Here is a 22,693-nt window from a genome sequence, read left to right as displayed (position 1 = left end):
AAAGAGTGCCTTGATAGAAGAGAAATGCCTTCATGTCCTTTCTGTCCCCACCATATTTGTATGACTCCATCTGTTTATACTGATGGAGATATGCAGGTAAAAGTAGGAATTTACAATATTGGTATGTACGGTGTGTCTGTCTGTGTACATATGTATATGTATATAGATAGCTGTAGAAAGATAGGTAGATAGGTATAGATATGTATATGTCCATATGTGTATGTGTTTGTGTATGTATGAAAGTTGTGGGAGTGGTGCCTACAATTTGAAAATGCGGAAGGACACATATTTCTCATGAAAAAGCTTTTTCCTCTGAGCTGAATAGCTCCAGCCAGAAGGATCAGAGCAGATATATATACAGTATCAAGAAGATCTGGAAGAGACCTAAGTGTGTTCTGATGGAAAAGATCTGAGGAATACTTTGAAGAAGTTTATCAATGGACTTGTCTTGGAAGGCCAGAAATAATTTAGTAGGTAAAACCTAGAAAGAGGTCCTGGAGCTGTAAGTGGAGCAGTGTTTGAGGCCACCAAAAAAGCCATATAGAAGACCATGCAAAAAGCTTGCCTACCAAAAGCCCCTTTTGGTGAGGTCTACCAGAGAGATTGAGACAGCTTCTTCTAGATGATGGTATAATGGTCAGCCCTTGGTGATGCCTTGTCAGACGATGATGTAATGTGTCCCAGAATAAAGTTATACAGTAGTAGATATTTAGATCTATTTAGCCTTTAACGACTACTTGTCCAGTACCATTGTGCCATGTTGATTGATTGATTTGATTGTATACCAGCCCATCTCACATTCATGACTTTGGGCAGCTCACCTAATTAAAAGAACCACACTAAATAAATAAATAAGTAGAACTCCATTAAAACCAGATTAAAACATAATAAGCAGGAAAATGCAAGTCACATGTTATGTATCATTTATGATACTTTATTCCAGTTATGCAAAACACATCTTTGGGTAAGTAAAGAGTAAAGCTTTTGAACCAACTGTATGTACTATATGAACACTTCCATGTATTTTTCTTTGAAAGAATACAGAAGGGATTGGTGTCTTTGGGGAAATATTTTTCAGTTCCCAGTTCTAGTCAGAAATCCTAGGATTACCTTATTGACTCATATCCAGATATTAACTAGGTCTGAAAATTTAGCTTTTTGGGATCAACTTTTTGGGATCAAGGTCAATGTGAACTGGTCTTTCAGGTATGTCAATTTTAAAATTATTATTTTCATGTATATGTCATTGTGTATATATAAAAGCCCATAGTTTTTTGTTCATTTCCTTTGTAAGGGGCTAGCAATAGCATTATAAAAACTAAAATTATAAATAACTACATTATTCAACAACATTCTTCTTGGTCTATTTCCTAAATATTTCCCTGGTTTGCTTGGAGAATCATAGTGATAAATTAAATCATGCATATGTTGTTACCATCCAGAGTTACAGTAAAATCACCCAAGGATGAAAATCTCTTAGATATGTCTACAACTTATGTTTAAGTTATTGCTTAAATACTACTTTTTCCCCAAGAAGTTGATTAAAATTGTATTTTGTTAAGTGTGAATGGTACTGTACTTGTATGGAATGCCAGTTAAGGGCATGATAAGCTCCAGTAAAGCTGGCTCAGCTGACCAGCTTAATATTTTTTTTTAAAAAAAAAACCTGTCTGCACTGTAACGACTAATATCAAGAAGCTTCTCCATTAGTACCTCTGTAACTCCCAAAATGAAAAATGAAATAATTTATTTTAGAGAAAATAATCTTAGATATTTTGTTGGGCTTTTGTTAAAGGAGCTATAGTAATTTCTTTCTTTTTTTTAATGATCAGAAGGAATAATATACAACACCAGTGCTTTTCCTGGAAGACAGTCTTATTGGATGCTTAATACGTTCAGGATTGCTGGTCCAGTGGAAAAGGGATTTGATTATTTCCCTTTTCACTTTAAATATAAAATAGAATAAAAGATAAATATGTGTGACTTTCCTTGGAAAATATATTTAGGAATATGCATATTTGTTTTGGCTAAAAGGGATTTTCCAACATTTGCAGGTAAGAAAATATACCTAATAATTTGTGTCTCTGTGTATGTGCTTTAATATTCATTTATAAGCCATTTTACTAGTTAAACAGTTATTTCATCCTTTGTAGTTAATGAAAATTCATTTAATTAGAATGAGAGGGAATAGCTTATATGGTGCTAGAATAAGTCTTTCTGTACTGGAATCCAATGATTATCTGCAATTCTTTAAACTGACAGGAAAAAATAATTGTAGGCTATAATGTCCCTATCCTTAACATAAGAATAAGCATGTATATCATAAGAATAAATACTAAGCATATGTCTGTTTTATATTTACAGAGTAGACTCAGTAGTAGCTTTTCTCAGAAAATAACTACTCTCTTAATATTATTCATATTTGTCCTCAAGCCAGGGGCAAGAATAAAATGTTGTAACTCTTCTTGTAATGGATATATATATATATATATATATATATATATATATATATATATATATATATATATATATATATATATATATAATTTCAAATAACATTGCTAAACATTGCTAATACTTTATTATTCATATAGTCAGTGAATTGTTCAGCTGTTTATCATTTTTCTCCTTGTTAATTTTTACAGTATACAAATGGAAAAATATGTGAACTAAGTCTGATTAGTTTTCACATTAAAAAATATAAAACAGGAGCTAATCTCATCTCTATCTTTAAAACGTAGCCATCATCAAGGGATATAAATTAGCCCATTCATGTTAGATGCATAAAAGGTGCTTGGAAGTTTTATGCTGTTTGTCCAAGTTAGGCTGTTACAAATAGAAAATGTTTAAGAAATGAGTCACAGCAAGCCCTCTGATCTGGTAGGAAAATTCTGTAAGATATATGCAGAACACATATGAGATACTCTATATATTCTCTGTATATGATAAAGGATTATACGGACTATATAAAAATCAGTCTCATCACCTAGGCAGAAATATGTTTTAACAAGAATGTAGGAGTTTCTTGAGATCTATGGAAACAGAAATGCTAGCTCTTCTTGTTCTTCAATTGTAAAACAAGTTTATTTTTCTTATTTTGTGGCACAAATCTATATAATAAACATTTTTTTCCTTACCAATCACAAAAAATCTCACGATGATGTTTTTAATAACAAAAGGTTTATATTTAAGAGTTATTATTTGCAATACTATAACAACAAAGAATGTATAATTATCTAGTGGAAAAGGTATTATAATTATTATGATACACTCTTTTTTGTTAGAGTCAGATCTTGCCTTTTTGTTCAAGAACTGAAGGCAGTGTACATAGGACTTCCTTTCCTTATTTTTCTTTATATCAACAACGGTATGAGTTGGGTTGGACTGAAAGAGAATGACTGGCCCAAAGTTACCTAGTGGCCTTTGGTGACTAATGGTGGACTAGGATATTGATCTCCTTAGCCTCAGTCCAACATTTTAACTCCTACACTGCTTAATCCATATTACCAGATGTGTATAAGAAAACTAGACTGGAAACATCTGAAAGATTATATTTCTTAATGAAACTTATAAGATACTGTAGTATTATTGCATATCTGTACCTCCTTAAAAATATTTCTTTGTGATGTTCTCTAGAGGAACTAGTACCTAAGGATATTTCTTTGGATCTTTCACCTGATACCTGGCAAATAAATATAAATCATCCTCCATTTCTGGATTCTAAGCCTTTTCTTGACTTCAAGGAATCACGGAAGTTCAGCAGGCATTTATTTCGAACGAAGAGGTCCATTTTCTTTCCTACTGGAATTAAAGTATGCCCAGAAGAGTCTATAGAACAGGCTACTGCCAATCATCTTAAATATTTCAAACGTAGAGGTAAGTGAGCAGTCCAAGGCAACTGCTGTTTCTTGATATTTATGTGAATGTTAGAAACCCTCAGAAAAGCAACTCTGTTGGGCTGATGTTGGGTCTATTGCCATTTTTTAAATTTGCCTTGTCTTCCTGTTACTCATCAGGAAGTTGCACCAATGAAGGATATAGGCTGAGCAAAGATAACTGCAACCAAATTAACAATTACAGCAAATAATAGGACAATCAAGGACAGCTGTCTATTTGGATTTTTGCTTTGTTTCACTTGTTTGTTACCTTAAATCATGAATTTCCTGCAATAGCTCAAGACAATATGCATAGTACTCCTACAGCCTGGTCTGATATGCTAACTAAATTATAGCAATTGGCTTAAAGCTTCAAAGCTGCATGGATTCCAGAACCTAGATTTTCCCATCTTAATGCAGTATTTTAATTATTATGCTACTTTTCCACTATACTGTATATTAGCAAAGTAAATTCTCCTCTCACTATATTAGCACTAGTATTTAAGTTATTCCTGTTACCTCAAGGGATAGCCACTAACATATGGGAGATTGAAGAAGGCAATGTAAATTTTGTTTGGAAAAGTTATGTTGCCTCTCAGTGCAGGCAGGCTTAAAAAATTATGTGATATATGAAAAAATATGACAGCTCAGTCAGTGTAGGGGTTTGGAGGAAACTTATATACACACGTATCATTTACTTGACTAGGTGGATATTACAAATGAGAATAACATAAAGGTAAAGGTAAAGGTTCCCCTGCACATGCGTGCTAGTTGTTTCCAACTCTAGGGGCCGGTGCTCACCTCGTTTCAAAGCCGAAGAGCCAGCGCTTGTCCGAGGACGTCTCCGTGGTCATGTGGCCGGCATGATCTGCATTTAGCCCAGATGGCCAAAGAAGCTGTGAACTGACATGACATTTTTCTTTCTCTCCTCCTAGGCTACCTACCAACAAGAGAATGAATTGATATCTAGAATAAGATTGACTTATACTGATTAAAAGTGCTCCTTAATAATAATACTGCTAGTGGTGTAAAATTTTAGGAGAAAGAGGCTTCTTTGAGGCTTTAACTCATTAACAGTGACAAACTGTTGGACACTTGGGAGTTAATTTTTAAATGTTTAGTTTGCCTGAGCCAAGATACTATACATGGTTCAATGTTTTAGAAACACAAATGGGATTATAATTGGATTAAACTGAAGAACTGCTCATTTACATAAATGACCGAGCAAGCTCTCCAACCCCCAAGTAACTAAGCAGGACTAGTCAGGCACTGATCCCCAGCAAATCCCTTTCTGGAGAATGACAAGTAATAGACTAAAGCATCTTACCATGTGTAATGATGAAAAGGCATTTAATAGCAATGTTACTGGCACTTCCTGAAAAGACTAAAGCTTTTTGTGAGGAAGACCCATTGAACAGAGAGCATTGTGACGATTTATACAATGTGTTAGATTGTTCACTTAAAAGTTTAAATAAAACATACAATTCTCAAAGAAAATTGTTCTTACACTGAATCCTCCTAAGACACAAATAAATTTTAATTTTCTTGTTGTAGGCCCTCTAGAGTATCCCCCATAGCAAGAAAGGTGGCACATAAATTTAACAAACAAACAAATAATGATAGAGGCTACCCTTACAGGACTGAAATCATACTAAATGTTATTGTCAAGTGTCAGTGATACAAGCCAATAACTCAGCCCTTGCCAATATGATCATCTAAGCTTTTAAAAAGTAGGAACAGTGTAAATTGTGAAATGTAAATCTGGAAGATAATAGGTTGCAGAAGGCTGTAATGGATAAGCACTTTACTGTATATAACATTGTGAGTTTCTCAGTTATTATTTTTAGATTATTTATGTTTGTAATTATTCATTGACTTTTTATTCTTTCTTAGGAATCATCTATATGAGATGAGTGGTCATTTGAAACAAACAAACAAAAAATAAACAACCCAATTACCCAATATTCTGGAGAATTACACAAGAAGTTTCAAGTATTAGCATTTGAAAAATTCATGGTGATTGATTGTTTAGGAATTCTGATTACTAGGATAGACCAGATTTATCTTACTATTCATTCTGTTCAGATACATTTGTACATGAGCTCAAACAATTTGTTACAGAAAAAAACTGCCTACTTGATGTAGGCTGAAATATTATTTACCATATTTTAAACTTATTTAATACATTTGTTTTAAAGCTATTCTATCATTTGGAAAGAGGGAGGAAAAGTGGTGTATGTAATTATACAAAAATGAGGTTTTTCTAAGTGGAATGTTTAAAAGGTCTATACCACAAAGCCTTAGATGATTTCTTGAAATTTATTTCAGACAAAATATAACAAAAACAATAGACAATGAACCATGTTCTACAGGTGATTGAAGTTTGAAGAAAATAATGTTCTAACCAGGTCTTTTATCTCTGCATTCAATTTTAGTTGAAGAAAGCTTCTCTTGGCATCACTTCTGTGTGATTTATCTGAACAAGATCGTTGTCTACATGCACAAATGTTGAAATTTTGTTTTCTTCATCTTAACTTTAAACCTCTTTCTCTCAGGAAATTATGAAATTCATTTTTCATTTTTGCTGAAGTTGGTTCATAATTGTATGATATTCTGGCAGTGTAATTCTACCTTGTAATACATCCACGAAGACACTAATAGAACAGTTAACTATAAATATATACACTCAATAAACCTAGTGCAATTTAAGCCACATTTATATTAAGAATAAATTGAAATAATTGAAAATAATTATCAATTTTTTATTTCCCATTTCTCTTTTCTTACTATTCTTTTAGCCTTTTCTTTAGAAAATTGTATCTACTTTCAACATTCTTCTGTCATTGTTTAACTTTTAATCTTGATAGCTTTTCATATAATATTAACATACCAATTTGTCTCTGCACTTCTTCTGATGTACACTCTCAGAAACTCTATACTCACAAAGAGCTGTGCTTTTTTTTCATTCTTAAGTAAAGCAACTCTGTTCACTTCCGCGCGATACCATCCAGATTTTTGCAGACCAGATAGCCCTCTACCATATTTCATGGTCTCTAGTGGATGTGTAGAAATTTTCTGCATTCTAACATTCAGTTGAATATAGTATCTCTTTTTAAATTCTACTCCATCAGGATTGTGCTTGTGCAGTAGCAACAACAGTATCTAGCAGCCTGTTTGTGCATCTCTCTCTCTCTCTCTCTCTCTCTCTCTCTCTCTCTCTCTCTCTCTCTCTCTCTCTCTCTCTCTCTCTCTCTCTCTCTCTCTCTCTCTCTCTCTCACACACACACACACACACACACACACACACACACCTAATTATACAACAAGATATTTGTTACATAATACTGATATTGGTACTTTTACAGCAGGCATGTCAAACACAAGGCCCGCGTGGTTTCATGCGGCCCGCGAAGCCTTCCTGGAAACAGTGAGGGAACGGCCCCCACTGCCTTGGCCCTGGCCCAGAGACCCTCCTTCTGCCAGAGACCCTCAGATCTGTCCCACTGCTGCCCAGGCCCCCATAAGCACCCTTGATGCGAACGATGTAGAGCTGGCCACGCCCACCCAGTAGGCCATACGCACTCTAGCCACACCCACCCAGTAGGCCATGCCCACCCTGGCCATGCCCACCCGGCCCCCTGAGGGCAACCACAATGCTGATGCGGCCCTCAATGAAATTGAGTTTGACACCCCTGTTTTACAGTAACAGATTTTTCTTTCTTTTTTTTTAAGTCTGCCAAGAAGCTATTTGGGAAGCCTTCAAAATTTTCTTGGACAGACTCCCAGGACAAGAAGAATACCAAAAGTGGCTAAATGAATGTGAGGCAGGAACTATGAATATATTTGAAATGGGCACCAATTTTAGTCAATCTGAAGAGTATCAAAGCCTCATAGCAAAGGTAAGAGATATGGAGTTTAAGACAGTATCAGTTGGACATAGTTTCAGTTATAGTGAAGATAAGATGCTATATGATGGAAAAAGGATGTGCATTTTTGAAACTGCCTTTTCAATTATTCTGTTATTTTATTCTATTTTTTATTCATTAGTCTATTAAACCAGTTATCTGCATCTTTTACTATGACATATTGGACACGATAAAAATAAATTCAGGGTTTTTAGACTCTGGGAAATTAGCACCTGACATTAATTTGAAGAATCTCTTAAAAATTTATTCTTTTTCATTTTTTATAATTTTAGTATTTATTTGCTGTGCCTAGAATTACTTTGAATGTCATTTTGCAAATGTCAAGTGACAAATGTTGGGAAATAAACTTTGAAAGAAAGAAAGTTTTAAATATATTTCTGAGAAATCATTATTAATTTTTATTATAATCATTAACCAACACAAAGCAAATATAACTAAACACAGAGAAAGTTTTTAGTGCTTTCTGAGCTTGGTTGTTTGTTTGCAGACATTTCATTACCCAATAAGGTAACATCATCAGTGCGAGTAAGTGTGAGGTGTGCTCGCTATTTATTTACAATAGTGCTATTGCATATAAATAGGGAGCAAACCCTACTCAGTCACAGTGATGATGTTACTTAGTTGGGTAATAAAACATCAGCAAGCAACCAAACTCAGAGAGCACCAGCATAAACGTGAACCTAGCTACATAGTATGTAATCTCAGGATTAATGTTAGAAAGCAGGAGTTGCACATATTTTTATTAGTAAATCCTGTTAATGTTATTCAAAAGATGAATAATTAAAGCACTGTATGTTTCTATATAGTAATTGTGCTAGCTAGAGGCTAAAAATTTTAATAGCTGCAGGCATATATTGACCTCCCCTAGAGTAGTAGAATAACTGCTGCCCTCTTACTCACATTTTGTCTAAGAGCTAGAATGAATTATTTTAATTCCATTAGCTGCCCAGGTATTTAAAGCATAAAGTTAAAGGTAAAGGTTCCCCCGCACATGCGTGCTAGTTGTTTCCAACTCTAGGGGCCGGTGCTCATCTCCGTTTCAAAGCTGAAGAGCCAGCGCTTGTCTGAGGACGTCTCCGTGGTCATGTGGCCGGCATGACTAGACGCCAAAGGCACACGGAACGCTGTTACCTTCCCACCGTAGTGGTCCCTATTTTTCTACTTGCATTTTTTTGTGCTTTCGAACTACTAGGTTGGCAGAAGCTGGGACGAGTAACAGGCGCTCACTCTGTTAAAAGTATTTTGTTGTTGTTAGCTGCGAAGTCGTGTCCGACCCATCGCGACCCTATGGACAACATTCCTCCAGGCCTTCCTGTCCTCTACCATCTTCTGGAGTCCATTTAAGCTCACGCCTACTGCTTCAGTGACTCCATCCAGCCACCTCATTCTCTGTCGTCCCCTTCTTCTATTGCCCTCGATCTTCCCCAGCATTAGGCTCTTCTCCAGGGAGTCCTTCCTTCTCATTAGGTGGCCAAAGTACTTGAGTTTTAGCTTCAGGATCTGGCCTTCTAAAGAGCAGTCAGGATTGATCTCCTCTAGGACTGACCGGTTTGATCGCCTTGCAGTCCAAGGGACTCGCAGGAGTCTTCTCCAGCACCACAGTTCAAAGGCCTCAATTCTTTGGCGCTCAGCCTTTCTTATGGTCCAACTTTCACTACCATACATTGCAACTGGAAAGACCATAGCCTTGACTATACGCACTTTTGTTGACAGGGTGATGTCTCTGCTTTTTAGTGTGCTGTCTAGATTTGCCATGGCTTTCCTCCCCAGGAGCAAGCGTCTTTTAATTTCTTGGCTACAGTCCCCATCTGCAGTGATCTTGGAGCCCAGGAAAATAAAATCTGTCACTACCTCCATTTCTTCCCCATCTATTTGCCAGGAATTGAGAGGGCCAGATGCCATGATCTTGGTTTTCTTAATGTTAAGTTTCAACCCAAGTTTTGCACTCTCCTTCTTCACCTGGAACAAGAGGCTCTTTAGTTCTTCTTCACTTTCTGCCATTAGAGTGGTATCATCTGCGTATCTTAGGTTGTTGATATTTCTTCCGGCAATCTTAATTCCAACTTTTGATTCATCTAGCCCTGCCTTTCTCATGATGTACTCTGCATATAAGTTAAATAGGCAGGGCGACAGTATACAGCCTTGCCGGACTCCTTTCCCAATTTTGAACCAATCAGTGGTTCCGTGTCCAGTTCTCACTGTTGCTTCTTGACCCGCATATAGGTTTCTCAAGAGCCCAATAAGATGGTCTGGTACTCCCATCTCTTTAAGAACTTGGCACAGTTTGTTATGATCCACACAATCAAAGGCTTTAGCATAGTCAATGAAGCAGAAGTAGATGTTTTTCTGGAACTCCCTAGCTTTCTCCATGATCCAGCGTATGTTGGCAATTTGATCTCTAGTTCCTCTGCCTCTTCGAAATCCTGCCTGCACTTCTGGTAGTTCTCGATCCACATACTGCTGAAGTCTAGCTTGTAGGATTTTAAGCATGACTTTACTAGCATGAGAAATGAGTGCAATGGTGCGATAGTTTGAACATTCTTTGGCACTGCCTTTCTTAGGAATTGGAATGTAAACTGATCTTTTCCAATCCTGTGGCCACTGTTGAGTTTTCCAAATTTGCTGGCAAATTGAGTGTAGCACTTTTACTGCATTGTCTTTTAAGATTTTGAATAGCTCAGCTGGAATACTGTCACCTCCACTAGCTTTGTTGTTGCTCAGCTTTTCTAAGGCCCACTTCACTTCACATTCTAGGATGTCTGGCTCGAGGTCAGTGACCACCTCATTGTGATTATCAGGGACGTTAAGCTCATTCTTGTATAGTTCTTCTTGTATAGTTCCCTTGTATAGTTCTTCTATTTCTTTGCACTGTTCATTTAAGAAGGCATTCTTATCTCTTCTAGCTATTCTCTGGAATTCTGCATTCAATTGGGTGTATCTTTCTTTTTCTCCCTTGCCTTTTGCTTCCCTCCTTTCCTCAGCTATTTGCAAAGCTTCCTCAGACAGCCATTTTGCTTTCTTGCATTTCTTTTTCTTTGGGATGGTTTTGGTTGCTACCTGTTGTACAATGTCACGAACCTCTGTCCATAGTTCTTCAGGCACTCTGTCTATCAGATCTAATTCCTTAAATCTATTTGTCACCTCTACTGTATATTCAACAGGGATATGATTTAATTCATACCTGACTGGCCTAGTGCTTTTCCCTACTTTCTTCAGTTTAAGCCTAAACTTTGCAAGGAGAAGCTCATGGTCTGAGCCACAGTCAGCTCCTGGTCTTGTTTTTACTGACTGTATAGAGCTTCTCCATCTTTGGCTGCAGAGCATATAGTCAATCTGATTTCTGTGTTGACCATCTGGTGATGTCCATGTGTAGAGCCGTCTCTTGGGTTGTTGGAAAAGAGTGTTTGCTATGACCATCGTATTCTCTTGACAGAATTCTATCAGCCTGTGCCCTGCTTCATTTTGCACTCCAAGGCCAAACTTGCCTGTTATTCCAGTTATCTTTTGGCTTCCTACTTTAGCATTCCAATCCCCCATGATGATAAGAACATCATTTTTTGGTGTTAGTTCTATAAGGTGCTGTAGTGCTTCATAGAACTGGTCAATTTCATCCTCTTCAGCACTGGTGGTTGGGGCATAGACTTGGACTACTGTGATATTGAATGGTTTGCCTTGGATTCGAACTGAGATCATTCTGTCATTTTGAGGATTGTATCCCAGTATTGCTTTTCCTACTCTTTTATTGACTATGAAGGCTACTCCATTTCTTCTGAAGGATTCTTGCCCACAGTAGTATACCTGATGGTCATCTGAATTAAATTCACCCATTCCTGTCCATTTTAGTTCGCTGATACCTAAGATGTCAATGTTCAGTCTTGTCATCTCTTGTTTGACCACGTCCAGTTTTCCTTGATTCATGGATCTTACATTCCAGGTTCCTATGGAGAAAAAATCTTTACAGCATCGGACTTTCCTTTCACCACCAGACACATCCACAGCTGAGCGTCCTTTCGGCTTTGGCCCAGTCGCTTCATTCTTTCTGGCGCTACTAGTACTAGCCCTCTGCTCTTCCCCAGTAGCATATTGGACGCCTTCCGACCAGAGGGGCTCATCTTCCAGCGTCATATCGTTTTGCCTTTTGGTACTGTCCATAGGGTTTTCATGGCAAAGATACTGGAGTGGGTTGCCATTTCCTTCTCCAGTGGATCACGTTTTGTCAGAACTCTCTGCTATGACCTGTCCGTCTTGGGTGGCCCTGCACGGCATAGCTCATAGCTTCATTGAATTACGCAAGCCCCTTCGCCACGACAAGGCAGTAATCCATGAAGGGGTTTAAAAGTATAGTACTTGCTTAATAACTTTGCTGTTGATAGAACAAGGCAAACCTTTGGGCCAGTTTATGGCAAATCAGATTTATAAGTGGATCTGATTGATTGACTATGTATGTACCTTTAGGTCAGCATCTATTTTTAGCAATCAAACAGATTTTTCTTCATAATGATCTGTCTTTATCCAGGTCCTTTGAGTCTTCCAATATTTCATCTCTTGCCATTGTAACTGAGCCTATACACTTCACTACTGATCATCCAGACATTTGAATATTTTTAAATGGCTACAGTACCAAGTGCTTGTCTGCAGTGTATTTCTTGGCTGCTTATTCCTTTACAATTGATGATTGAGGCTAAAGGGCAGAAACTATCTAACACTTCAATTTTTTTTTCATTTTAAGGCTGGTTATTGTTTCGGCTGTCATTATTTTTGTCTTTGTACTTAGGGGGGCCTTCGCCCAGGTTCGCCTGGTGCGCCAGTTGCAGCCCTATCTAGACCGGGATGACTTATGTACGGTCACTCATGCGCTCATGACCTCTCGTCTAGACTACTGCAACGCTCTCTACATGGGGCTGCCCTTGAGGACCACTCGGAGGCTCCAACTGGTACAGAATGCAGCCGCGAGAGTTGTGTTGGGAGTCTCCTGATACTCCCATGTTACACCTCTGCTCCGTGAGCTGCATTGGTTGCCAGTTGTCTTTTGGGTGAGATTCAAGGTACTGGTAATGGTGTTTAAGGCCCTACATGGCATGGGTCCGGAGTACCTTAGGGAACACCTGCTGCCGGCATCAACTTCCCTCCGCCCTGTCCGTTCCCACAGGGAGGGCCTCCTCAGGGTGCCACCGATCAGAGAATGTCGATTAGTGGCCCCCAGGGGGAGGTCCTTCTCTGTGGGCGCCCCGAAGCTATGGAATCGGTTACCGGTTGAGCTCCGGATGGCGCCTGACCTTCGCTCCTTCCATCGCGATCTAAAGACATTCTTATTTGAACAAGCCGGCCTGGCCTGATGGGGGATGGGTGGGGTCTTTTACTGTTATTTTAATATTTGTATTTACTGTTTTTAGTTGGGCATATATTTAATCCTTTTTAACTTTTGTATTTCTGTATTTTTTATGCTTGCCCTGTTCACCGCCCTGAGTCCTTCGGGAGAAGGGCGGTATATAAATAAAATTATTATTATTATTATTATTATTAATCTTAGTCCCTTTTTTTTCACCATGCTCCTAGATTTTTATTACTGGCGCATGCAGACTCTTTGCATTTTTGCTATCAGAAAAATGTCATCAAGATAGGGCAGGTTACTGAAGTTTCTTCCTTCAGTTGAAAAGAAAACATGCTCATCTTTTTCCAATCCAGATTTCCCTGGTACAAATATATTCAACATATAGACTGAATAAATAACGGAAGAGTATAAATCCTTGTCTCATTCCTTTGCTACCTGCAGAATGTTTGTTTGTCATGCTCTGTCCATAATGTGGCTTCTTGACCTGTTCATCAGTTTTGCATAAAACGAAACACAACTTATCTGCCATACCATTTATACAGAAATTGAATAAAAGAGGTGCTAATATTCAGATTTGTTTTATACCCTTAGCAATTGAATATCAAGCCAGCTAGAATTAGTCTTGATTTAGCTGAATGTTCAGAAGGAGTAAGTAACAGAAATTAGCTTGGTATCATCTAATGTTAAGTAGCTTTTTAAGTACTGTACTTTTCAATAATAAATCTGCTATGATGTTGTGATATATTTGAATTAATCAATGGGCAATTGGGGCTAAATGAATTATATGGATTGCTGATTCTAGCCTTTGAATTGAGTGTTGCATTTTAATGTTATTTTCTGCATTTTCCAAAAGTAATTCCATGTTGTGATATTGTCATTTCCTTTGATTTCTTTTTTTGTTCATAAAAATGTTAGAGTCATTTTTTCTGAGTATCCTTTGTGGTAAGGAAGTATACAAAAGCTGGAACTCAACAAATATTTATCTTATTATAACTGTGTGATATCAAATGAAATCCACTACATTAGTAAAGTGATATTAAATATACGCTTATCTAAACTTTTTCCCCAAAAGTTGTACAAACCTAAAAGCCTAATTAAGAAGTTAGTTATTTTAATCAGCTTCATAAAACTATAGAAATATTTATGATAACCATCTGTAAATGCTGAAGTGATAGCTACAAGTAAAATAGTGGGGGGGTTTTTAAATGAAAAGTTTGGAGAAATGTTATGTCTTTGCTAAGGCACATATAATGATTTATAATGTATGCTTCTAGTAGCATTTGACTTTTAAAAAATAAAGAGTCTTTAATAAAGGCTTCTAAATGAGTTTTGGGATTATATGTTTCGATTTCTGGGTATGGAGTTAAGAGATGATCTGACATGGGGAGCAAACACCAAAGTTGTGATGAAGAGAGCACAGCAGAGGTTATACTTCTTGAGAATTCTCAGGAAGCATAATCTCTCAAAGGACCTGTTGTTGGTATTCTACCACTGTACCATAGAGAGCGTGTTAACCTATGGTCTGTGTGTGTGGTTTGGGAGTTGTACAGTCAGGGGAAAAACAATGCTGTCCAGGGTCGTAAAGACTGCGGAGAGAATAATTGGGTGTACTCTTCCTACTTTAGATCAAATCTATGCCTCCAGGTGTTATAAGAAAGCTGTGGAGATTGTGCAGGATTGCACACACCCCGGAAATGATCTCTTTCAGCTTCTGCCTTCTAGAAGGAGGTATAGGGTCATAAAGACCAGGACCAGCCGTTTGAGAAATAGTTTTTATCCAAAAGCAGTTTTGGCTTTGAATGCAGCAAAATGCAGTTTCTGAGAGAACTTCTGTATTTAGTTTTTAGAGTGTTAGAGTGTTTTTAGGGGTTAAATGTGTATATGTGGGGTGGGTGGTATGTTGATATGTATTTTGTTGTTTTTGTTGGGTTTTGTAGGGTTGATGTGGATTTTTCAATTTCATTGTTCTGTATGGGACAATGACAATAAAGATTATCGTATCATATTGTATCATATCGTATCGTATATTTTAATGAAAGAAAAAAATAAACTATTTAAATAGTGTCATTTTAAGTTTTTGTTCAGAAGCATATGGGAGCAATTTAATCAACACATACCTATTTAATGAAGCCAACTATTCTAGTTTTTTTTTAAAAAAAAAGTTAAAAGAAACAAAAACGTATGGCATACTACAAATGTTATAAATTGCAATCCATTTCTGCAATCTCAATTTGTTCAGGTGGAATGGTTCCAACATATCAGAACCATAACAGTCTGTTGAAAGTAATGTTATACTTTTCTGCCATGATAGACTAAATTTGCATTTAGTCTTACACTCCTACTATGCAGCAGTAAAATTGCCAAGACCAGAATAGAGTATCAATATTTCTTTGAGTTGTTTTGTGGTCTCTGTAAAAATCATCTGCTCAAATACTAAAACCAGACACCAGGAGTGAGTGCCTAATCCCACAGTATCCAAGGTGACAGCATACTTATGTTTACCATCTAGCCCAAACACTTCCAGTAAGCGTTATTTTAAACCTGCTGATTTTCAGCAGACCAGCTGCCTAAGTGATTTAGAGTCAGATACGTGTCCTGGGCTAATAGAATCCCCCCTCTCACCCCCACTATTTCCAAGTTTACACCTTGTAATCCAATATTTTTCAACCTTGGCAAATTTAACTTCAACATGGCTGTTTGGGTAATTAAATCCACACCTCTTAAAATTGTCAAGATTGAGAAACACTGTTATAGAGTAATCCAACGAAGTGCAGGTCATAGTGGAGATAAATTATTGGCTGCTGCAAAACTAGTGGATATTTCATATTTGGTGAATATGAATTCAGTAGTTAGTTTACAAAATGATAAAACATCCACCTAAGCTATCATATGAACAAATAATTGCTGAATATTCAGGAAAACTTTGAAGTTTATACATTTTACTTAATTGTTTATTTAAAATGTGCAATAAATAGGCAACCGTATTTCTGATAATGACTATTCCCACTGCAATTTTTGTGATGTTTGTATATTATTCCTTAAATGTGCATTTACATTCCATTGTTTGAATCTTCCTATAATATAAGGATTTCCATACCTGGAAGAGAGATTTGTAAGCCTTTTAGAATCACAGTATAAGTTGGGCAGCCATATACATTTTCTAAATAAATAAATATGCTGGTCAGGGACTAATATTTTTGCAGATTTCTGTGTATGTCTTTTTCCCCATACAGATCCTTTCTAACTGTTTTTTCATTAATGCAATAATTTAGAAGCTATTACTCATTTGCTATGTAAGATGCCTGTTAGGAGCCACCTGAATTGCAATATTTGAAAATTTAAACTGTTATTTCTCTCTTGAAAATATTTTAATTCCCCCATTAATTTTCAATTATTGGCTATAAATTCTGCTCCTACCAGTAAAAAAATAAAAATAAAAATGGCACTCTTCCACAAATGTGTATATTGGTAGTCTTGCACTCTTATCATTGACACATTTTATTTCTCTCAATGAATTTCTTTCTTTAGATAAGGAATCCATTCATAAATCTGCCTGCTAAATAATAACATTATAAATAATCTTTAAAATATCCTAAACAATGCTTCCTACTATATCTAACTAGTGCTAAGTCTAGCATCCTATTTTCCCAACAACATAAATGACATGCATGTGAATGTTGCTTTATGATTTCTTATTGGCAATGCTTATGCTTAATATCTTCAATAGTCTGATTGTTCTATTTTGAATGCTTGGGACACATAATAAAAGCAAACAGAAATAACTCTTAATCTTATCCAAGTATACTAAATATGTCAAATTTCTGTCCCTTCTCTAATTTGCCTTAGAAATCATAATACCTATTTAGAGTATCCAGTGCCTACTTTTCAACAACTGGAATCAAGAAAGTTAGCTTGCCGGGGGACTTCCGGTGGCTGTGCGGCGCCGGAGACAGCCTTCCTGGGCTGCCCGCGGCTCAGCTGAGTGATTTTCGCCCGAAACAGCGCCGATCAGCTGTTCGGGCGAATTTGAAGCCCCCTCCTCGGGAGAAGAGGAGGGGGTGAGGCCCCAGGTAGGGGTTGAGTTCTCCGGGGCCGCCTGAGCTTGTAGCTTGGGCGGCTGAAGGATTGAACTCCCCTGTAGCCTGGGTGGCTCCCAGCTGGTCAGCGTCTCTGCTCCGGACTTCATGGAGCAGAGCCAGGCGTCTGCGACCACCCCTGCCTGAAGGAAGGACTATGGAATAAAAGGAGCAGGCAGAGCGGTACAAGAGGAAAAGGTGAAGAGGATTATTATATTCTACTCTCTAGCTTGATGGACTTTTTAAACTTAAAGTGAAAGTGCATCACAAGTGAAAAAGATGGCGGCTAAACCTCCCTCAAAAACTCTTCGGAGTGCTGGAACCTCTCCGGTACAACAATCATCATTGCAGGCGTTGCATCTTCCTGATGTATTGACATCGAAGGATCTACAAGATGCTCTTGAAAAACATGCCCAGGTAATTCTGGAATCAATGGGTGATAAATTTGCACAGATGGAGGCGAAATTGGAGAAATTGGAGGAGAGAATGGAAGAGAGGATGGAACAGAAGTTCAGGGTGATGAAGGCAGACATTTTGTCCTCAGTATATAAAGTGGCTGAATGTGTGGAAGAATTGGAGGAAAAAGTGGAAGATTTGACTCAAAAGAATGCCATATTAGAAGCAAAAGTACTGGAGAATGAAGATTTAAGAGACAAAATGGACAGAGAACTGAGTCTTGCTCAATATTACCAGATGCAGTTTGCTGTTCGAATTAGAGGTTTAAAAGAGAATATTAAGGAAGATCTAAAGCAGCTGATTTCTGAGGCTCTGGAAGTGGTATTGAATCAGCCAGCATCTGAAATAAAGGGAGGCATGGATAAAGTGTTTCGTGTGAATTCATGGATTGCAAGACAGAGAAAGCTGCCTAGAGATGTGGTGGTTTATTTTATTAAGAGGGAAATTAGAGATGAAGTTATACAAGCTGCCTATGATTCTAAAGTGGTGATTGCTGATCAAGAAGTTTTGGTTTTAAAAGAAATTCCTCCAAAGATTTTAAGGAGAAGGAAGGATTTTACATTCCTCGTGCAAGAGCTCAAGCAACGAGATATAAGGTTCAGATGGGAGATTCCAGTTGGGTTGATGGTGATGTATGAAGGTAAAAGGTACCGTCTGATTACTGTGATGCAGGCGCGAGATTTTTATAATAACGTTTTAAAAGCAACCTCATCATCACTTCTGGAAGCTGCAAAGGGATCTGGAGAAGGAGAACATCAAGAGACTGAGGATGGACAGACAGAGGAGAATGGTGCTGGAGGAGATCAAGCTACAATTTCTTTGGATGATCCTGGAGAGCGGAGGGTGACGCGTGCTGCTTTAAAACGATCAAAAAGAAAATAATAAAAGAGCAAGACCAGCAGAAGTTTATGGAACTTCCACAACGAACATCTAGGAAGTTATTGCAATGGACACGTGGGAAAAGATTTGGGTTAGGAATGTAAAGAGAGAACTTTTATAAAATGCTTTATAGATGGCATTTAGATCCTAAAAAGTTTGCAAGTATGTATCCGGACTATCAGTCAAAATGTTGGAGATGTGGAGATGAAGATGTTACATATTTTCATGTATGGTGGACTTGTAAGAAGATCAAGGCTTTTTGGATACAAATTTGGTGGAATATGTAGATGATTTTTAAGCAAAGGATAAAGTTTTGTTCGCAATTTTTTTTTTGTTTTTTTTTTTGTTGGGGATAATTACGGACGTTACGGTTGTGGACACTAATTATGTGAAATTTAACTACGGCAGCAAGACTTTTGATAGCTCAGTAATGGAAGAAAGAGGAACTGCCGATTATAGGAGAGTGACTTTAAAGATTTTTGATCTGGCAGAGATGGCGTAGATTTTGGCTTAAGATTTTTCGCAAGAACGTTATATTATGGAATGGAGAAAATGGATTGAGTTTATCCAGGATAAGTATAGGGATAAGAAGTATGTGGCATTTGAATGAGTCTTTTTTCCTTTCTTCTTTTTTTTTATTTTAGTTTTTAGTTTTTTTTTTCTTATTTATATTTAGCATTATTAAGGTTTGTTTTATCCTATACAAGCCAGAGAGTGATGGATTTTAGAGTTTAAGGTTATTAGTATATGGTTGTTTATGATTGTTTTTTCTTTTTTTATATATACCTTGTACTTAGCTCTGGGAAGTCGGGGGGGAGGGTGGGGGGAGGGGGGAGGGTTAGGGGGGGAGGGAGGAGGGAGGGGGAGGGGGGTTTTTAAAGAAAAATTGTATGTTAAAACTTTTCAATAAAAAAAAAAGTTAGCTTGCCTAATCATTGTCTGCCTTAACACTAATAATATATATCAATTTTCCTTTAATTAAATGTACAACTTAATCTGAATCGGCACACTGTATAATTCTCATATATTTGTTTTATATTCCAGTTTAGCCAAGCAACTAAGGCAATTATCAACATAGGAACAATATAAAATGAAAGCAATTCACTTTCAAATAAACACATTATATTATATGTGCCCTCCATAAATAGAAAATAAACATATCTCTGAAACCTTTTACTGTTTTAAAAAAATATTAATTGTTGGGAATGAAATTCAAGTTTTATTCCTGGTGACTGAACATCTGTGAATGAGGTGGCATGACAACACAAATCAAGATGTTGCCATGATAGTGCAATTGAAGCCCCACCCATTTTTATGTGTTAAATGTGGACCTTTCATCTGAAGTCTTACATAACCCTATTCCCCAATAATGTGGCTATTAAATTTAAGCATCTATTGAATTAATGCATTTATTTCAGTAAACATATATGTCTTCAGCCTAGTGGGGGCTTTCTTTTGAATGTTTTTATGAATAAATAAGAATGAATGGGTTTGGCTATTTGGAATGCTTAGGACACATAATAAAAGCACATGTATAAAACATAACATAAATTTACAAAATGCAGTTCCACATTTAAAATATGGTTTTCTATTTTTCTAGAAATTGTCCTATACTAAAGAAGCAATGGACGGGTGAGTATCTATATTGCTCTATATTTTATAGTTCAGGTAGTCCTTGAATTACAATTACAGTTGGGAACCACAATTTCCATTGCTAAGCAAAGCAGTTGTTAAATCAGTTGTAAAAGATTTTATGACCTTTTTGCTTTGTTATAGTGTAAGTGAATTATTGAAATTGTTAAATGAACCATGTGGTCACTAAGCAAATCCAATTTCCTCCCTTGATTTTGCTTTCAGTTTTACTCCTGCATTTATGATTTTAAAACCAATTTGCAATTTTTTGGCATCATTTTACTATTCCGGAATGTTTTAGGTCTTGATCATAAAAATTGGAGCTAATTGTGGCCTGCCTGATAAATACAAGATCATTTCAAAGATTTGTTGAAAATGATCACTGTACATATGCCACAAACAATTTCAGGTAATTTCAGAAGGGGTCTTTATAATATAAAGTTTTTTGAAGCATAAAATATATATCCCCAAATAGTGAAACTGAATACTACCTTCCCAGAGAAATAGAAGAATGTCAGGGGTTCTTTATAAGTTGAGACATACTGAGAAACAGTCAAATGGAATAGTACTTAGGGAGCTCAGAATTTACTTATATGTCAAAATACTGTAGTACTTTCTATTAAACAAGAAAAGTTTTTTTTAAAGAGCAGTTATAAAATTTAAACACTAAAAGAAAAAAATAATAACTGTAATGCCACTTGTTCCCATTTCTACATCCTTTTTTCTCTTTTAGAAAAATGGGATAGCAGCTTATTTACACTGAAAACAAAATTGTTTCATGCTACTGACATGCATACAGTGAAAAATGAAGATACAGTATATGCAGCTATTATGTTAAGTATGCTTTTAAGCACACAGGCTAAACCATGTCTTCATAAGGACTTTGTAAAGAAGAATGCTGTAGCACCTACACATAATAAGAGCTATTGGCATTATGTATTAATGCCAACCTAACCACTGTAATTCCTAAAGCCTAGAACTGCATCTTAGAATGTCATGTAGAATTATATTTGTTTCAGAGAAAATTCCTTTAATAATATAGGATCTTTTCAGTTCATTTCACATTCATATTAAAATCCAACTTTGTTTTTCTTGAACAAAATGAACTGGATAGTAATTAGGGAAATTACTAAAATGAAACCCAGTATGCAAACGAAATGTAAAATGGCAGGTTTTCTGTATAGGTTCTATTTCCTCCAGTGATTTGCGTTCTTTCCTCTGCAGTCAAAGAATATATTCCAAACCCAGGCTTACAGTATGTTACATCTACTACTTGTCACACTTGATCTTTCAATTATGACGAATGTTGGAGCTTTATTTTATTTCACTTGATTTGCTTAGATTTAAATCTTGAGTGAATTAATTAATCTTAGTCTCCTGAAACTTTTTTCTCCACTGAAATCATTGGTTTTCGCAGACGTAACTGCACATCATATCCACCATTCCGCAGAGAGTATTTTGTTGTGTTTTTGTTAAATTGTAGATGAATGGTTCAGATCAAAGGTCAAATAAATTGAAACAAACAGATATTTCTACTTAATGTATTTATGCATGGATATTTTCAGGAATATTCAGGTCTCTATGCTTTGACTTGGGTTTCATAAAAATATCAATTCTGTAGAGGTTAAAGGTTTCTCAATCTCAAAGGTGCTTTTTCAAAAGCAACTGGACGGTTTTTCCTTGAGGAGGAAGAAGAAGAGAAGAAGGAGAAACAGTCCAGTTGCCTTTCAAAAACCACCTTTGAGACAACTATGACCTGAGAATCACCATAAACAAAGATTTTTCAGGTTTATAATTGTAATGTGTCTTAACTCTAAAGGGAAAAATGGATGCAGTTAAATAGTTCAGTTTGTATTCTGAGGTGCCATCACTGATTTTAGAATAATCATCTATTTATAAATAGATAACATTTAGTTATCTCAATTTCTGAAAGATTTCTTCTGAGAATTTTGACATTAAATACAACAAAATGCCAAATAATGGCTTTGGTTTTTGCTTTAAGTTTTAAGTGATGCTCAGATGTTTTGGGATTGCACCCAAGGCTCCTATACTGTAATTATTAATACTATCTTTCTTTTCTTTTTTGCCACTGATATTCTATTTCTGTTTGCACATCTTTGTATTTTATTATTTTCAGTCCTTTCTTTTCTATTTTGTTATTATTCTTATTATTGGAAAATGATATACATTTTAAACTAGGTACAAATCACCATAGAAATGTTATATTAAGGAATTGGGATGAATATGTTTTTAAAGCACCATATATATAAACTTACAATAAAGAAAAAGCGAGACATATCCAGAAAATATCAAGCATCATCTTTGCTAGATTTGAGACAGAAAATATAAAAATTTGCTTCTGATTGTAATGAAAATATAATTGATAATTTTCTGGATTTATCACAGTAAAAACTGTGGCACACACAAGCACACATACACTCATGATTTGTTGTAAAAGCATTCTACAAATAACATTAGATTATTTATCTACTTACCTCTCTTTTCTGAAAGATCCAT

At 36.3% G+C, this 22,693-nt stretch overlaps 1 protein-coding gene across 1 annotated transcript in view; it reads left to right on the top strand.

Moving 5' to 3' along the window:
* Nucleotides 1-945: 945 nt before the first annotated feature.
* IMPG2 (interphotoreceptor matrix proteoglycan 2) overlaps nt 946-22,693 on the top strand; it is a gene marked incomplete at its 5' end in the record, with an annotated part of 48,430 nt that continues 26,682 nt past the window's right edge. The window contains 4 exons of the mRNA XM_083361254.1: nt 946-964; nt 3,637-3,876; nt 7,608-7,774; nt 20,145-20,176. Coding sequence (XP_083217380.1) covers nt 946-964; nt 3,637-3,876; nt 7,608-7,774; nt 20,145-20,176 — 458 coding nt within the window. The remainder of the gene's footprint in view (nt 965-3,636; nt 3,877-7,607; nt 7,775-20,144; nt 20,177-22,693) is intronic.

Source organism: Vipera ursinii (genome assembly GCF_947247035.1).
Source record: "Vipera ursinii genome assembly, chromosome: 4".
Lineage (NCBI taxonomy): Eukaryota > Metazoa > Chordata > Lepidosauria > Squamata > Viperidae > Vipera > Vipera ursinii.
This window is presented reverse-complemented; position numbering and strand designations above follow the sequence as displayed.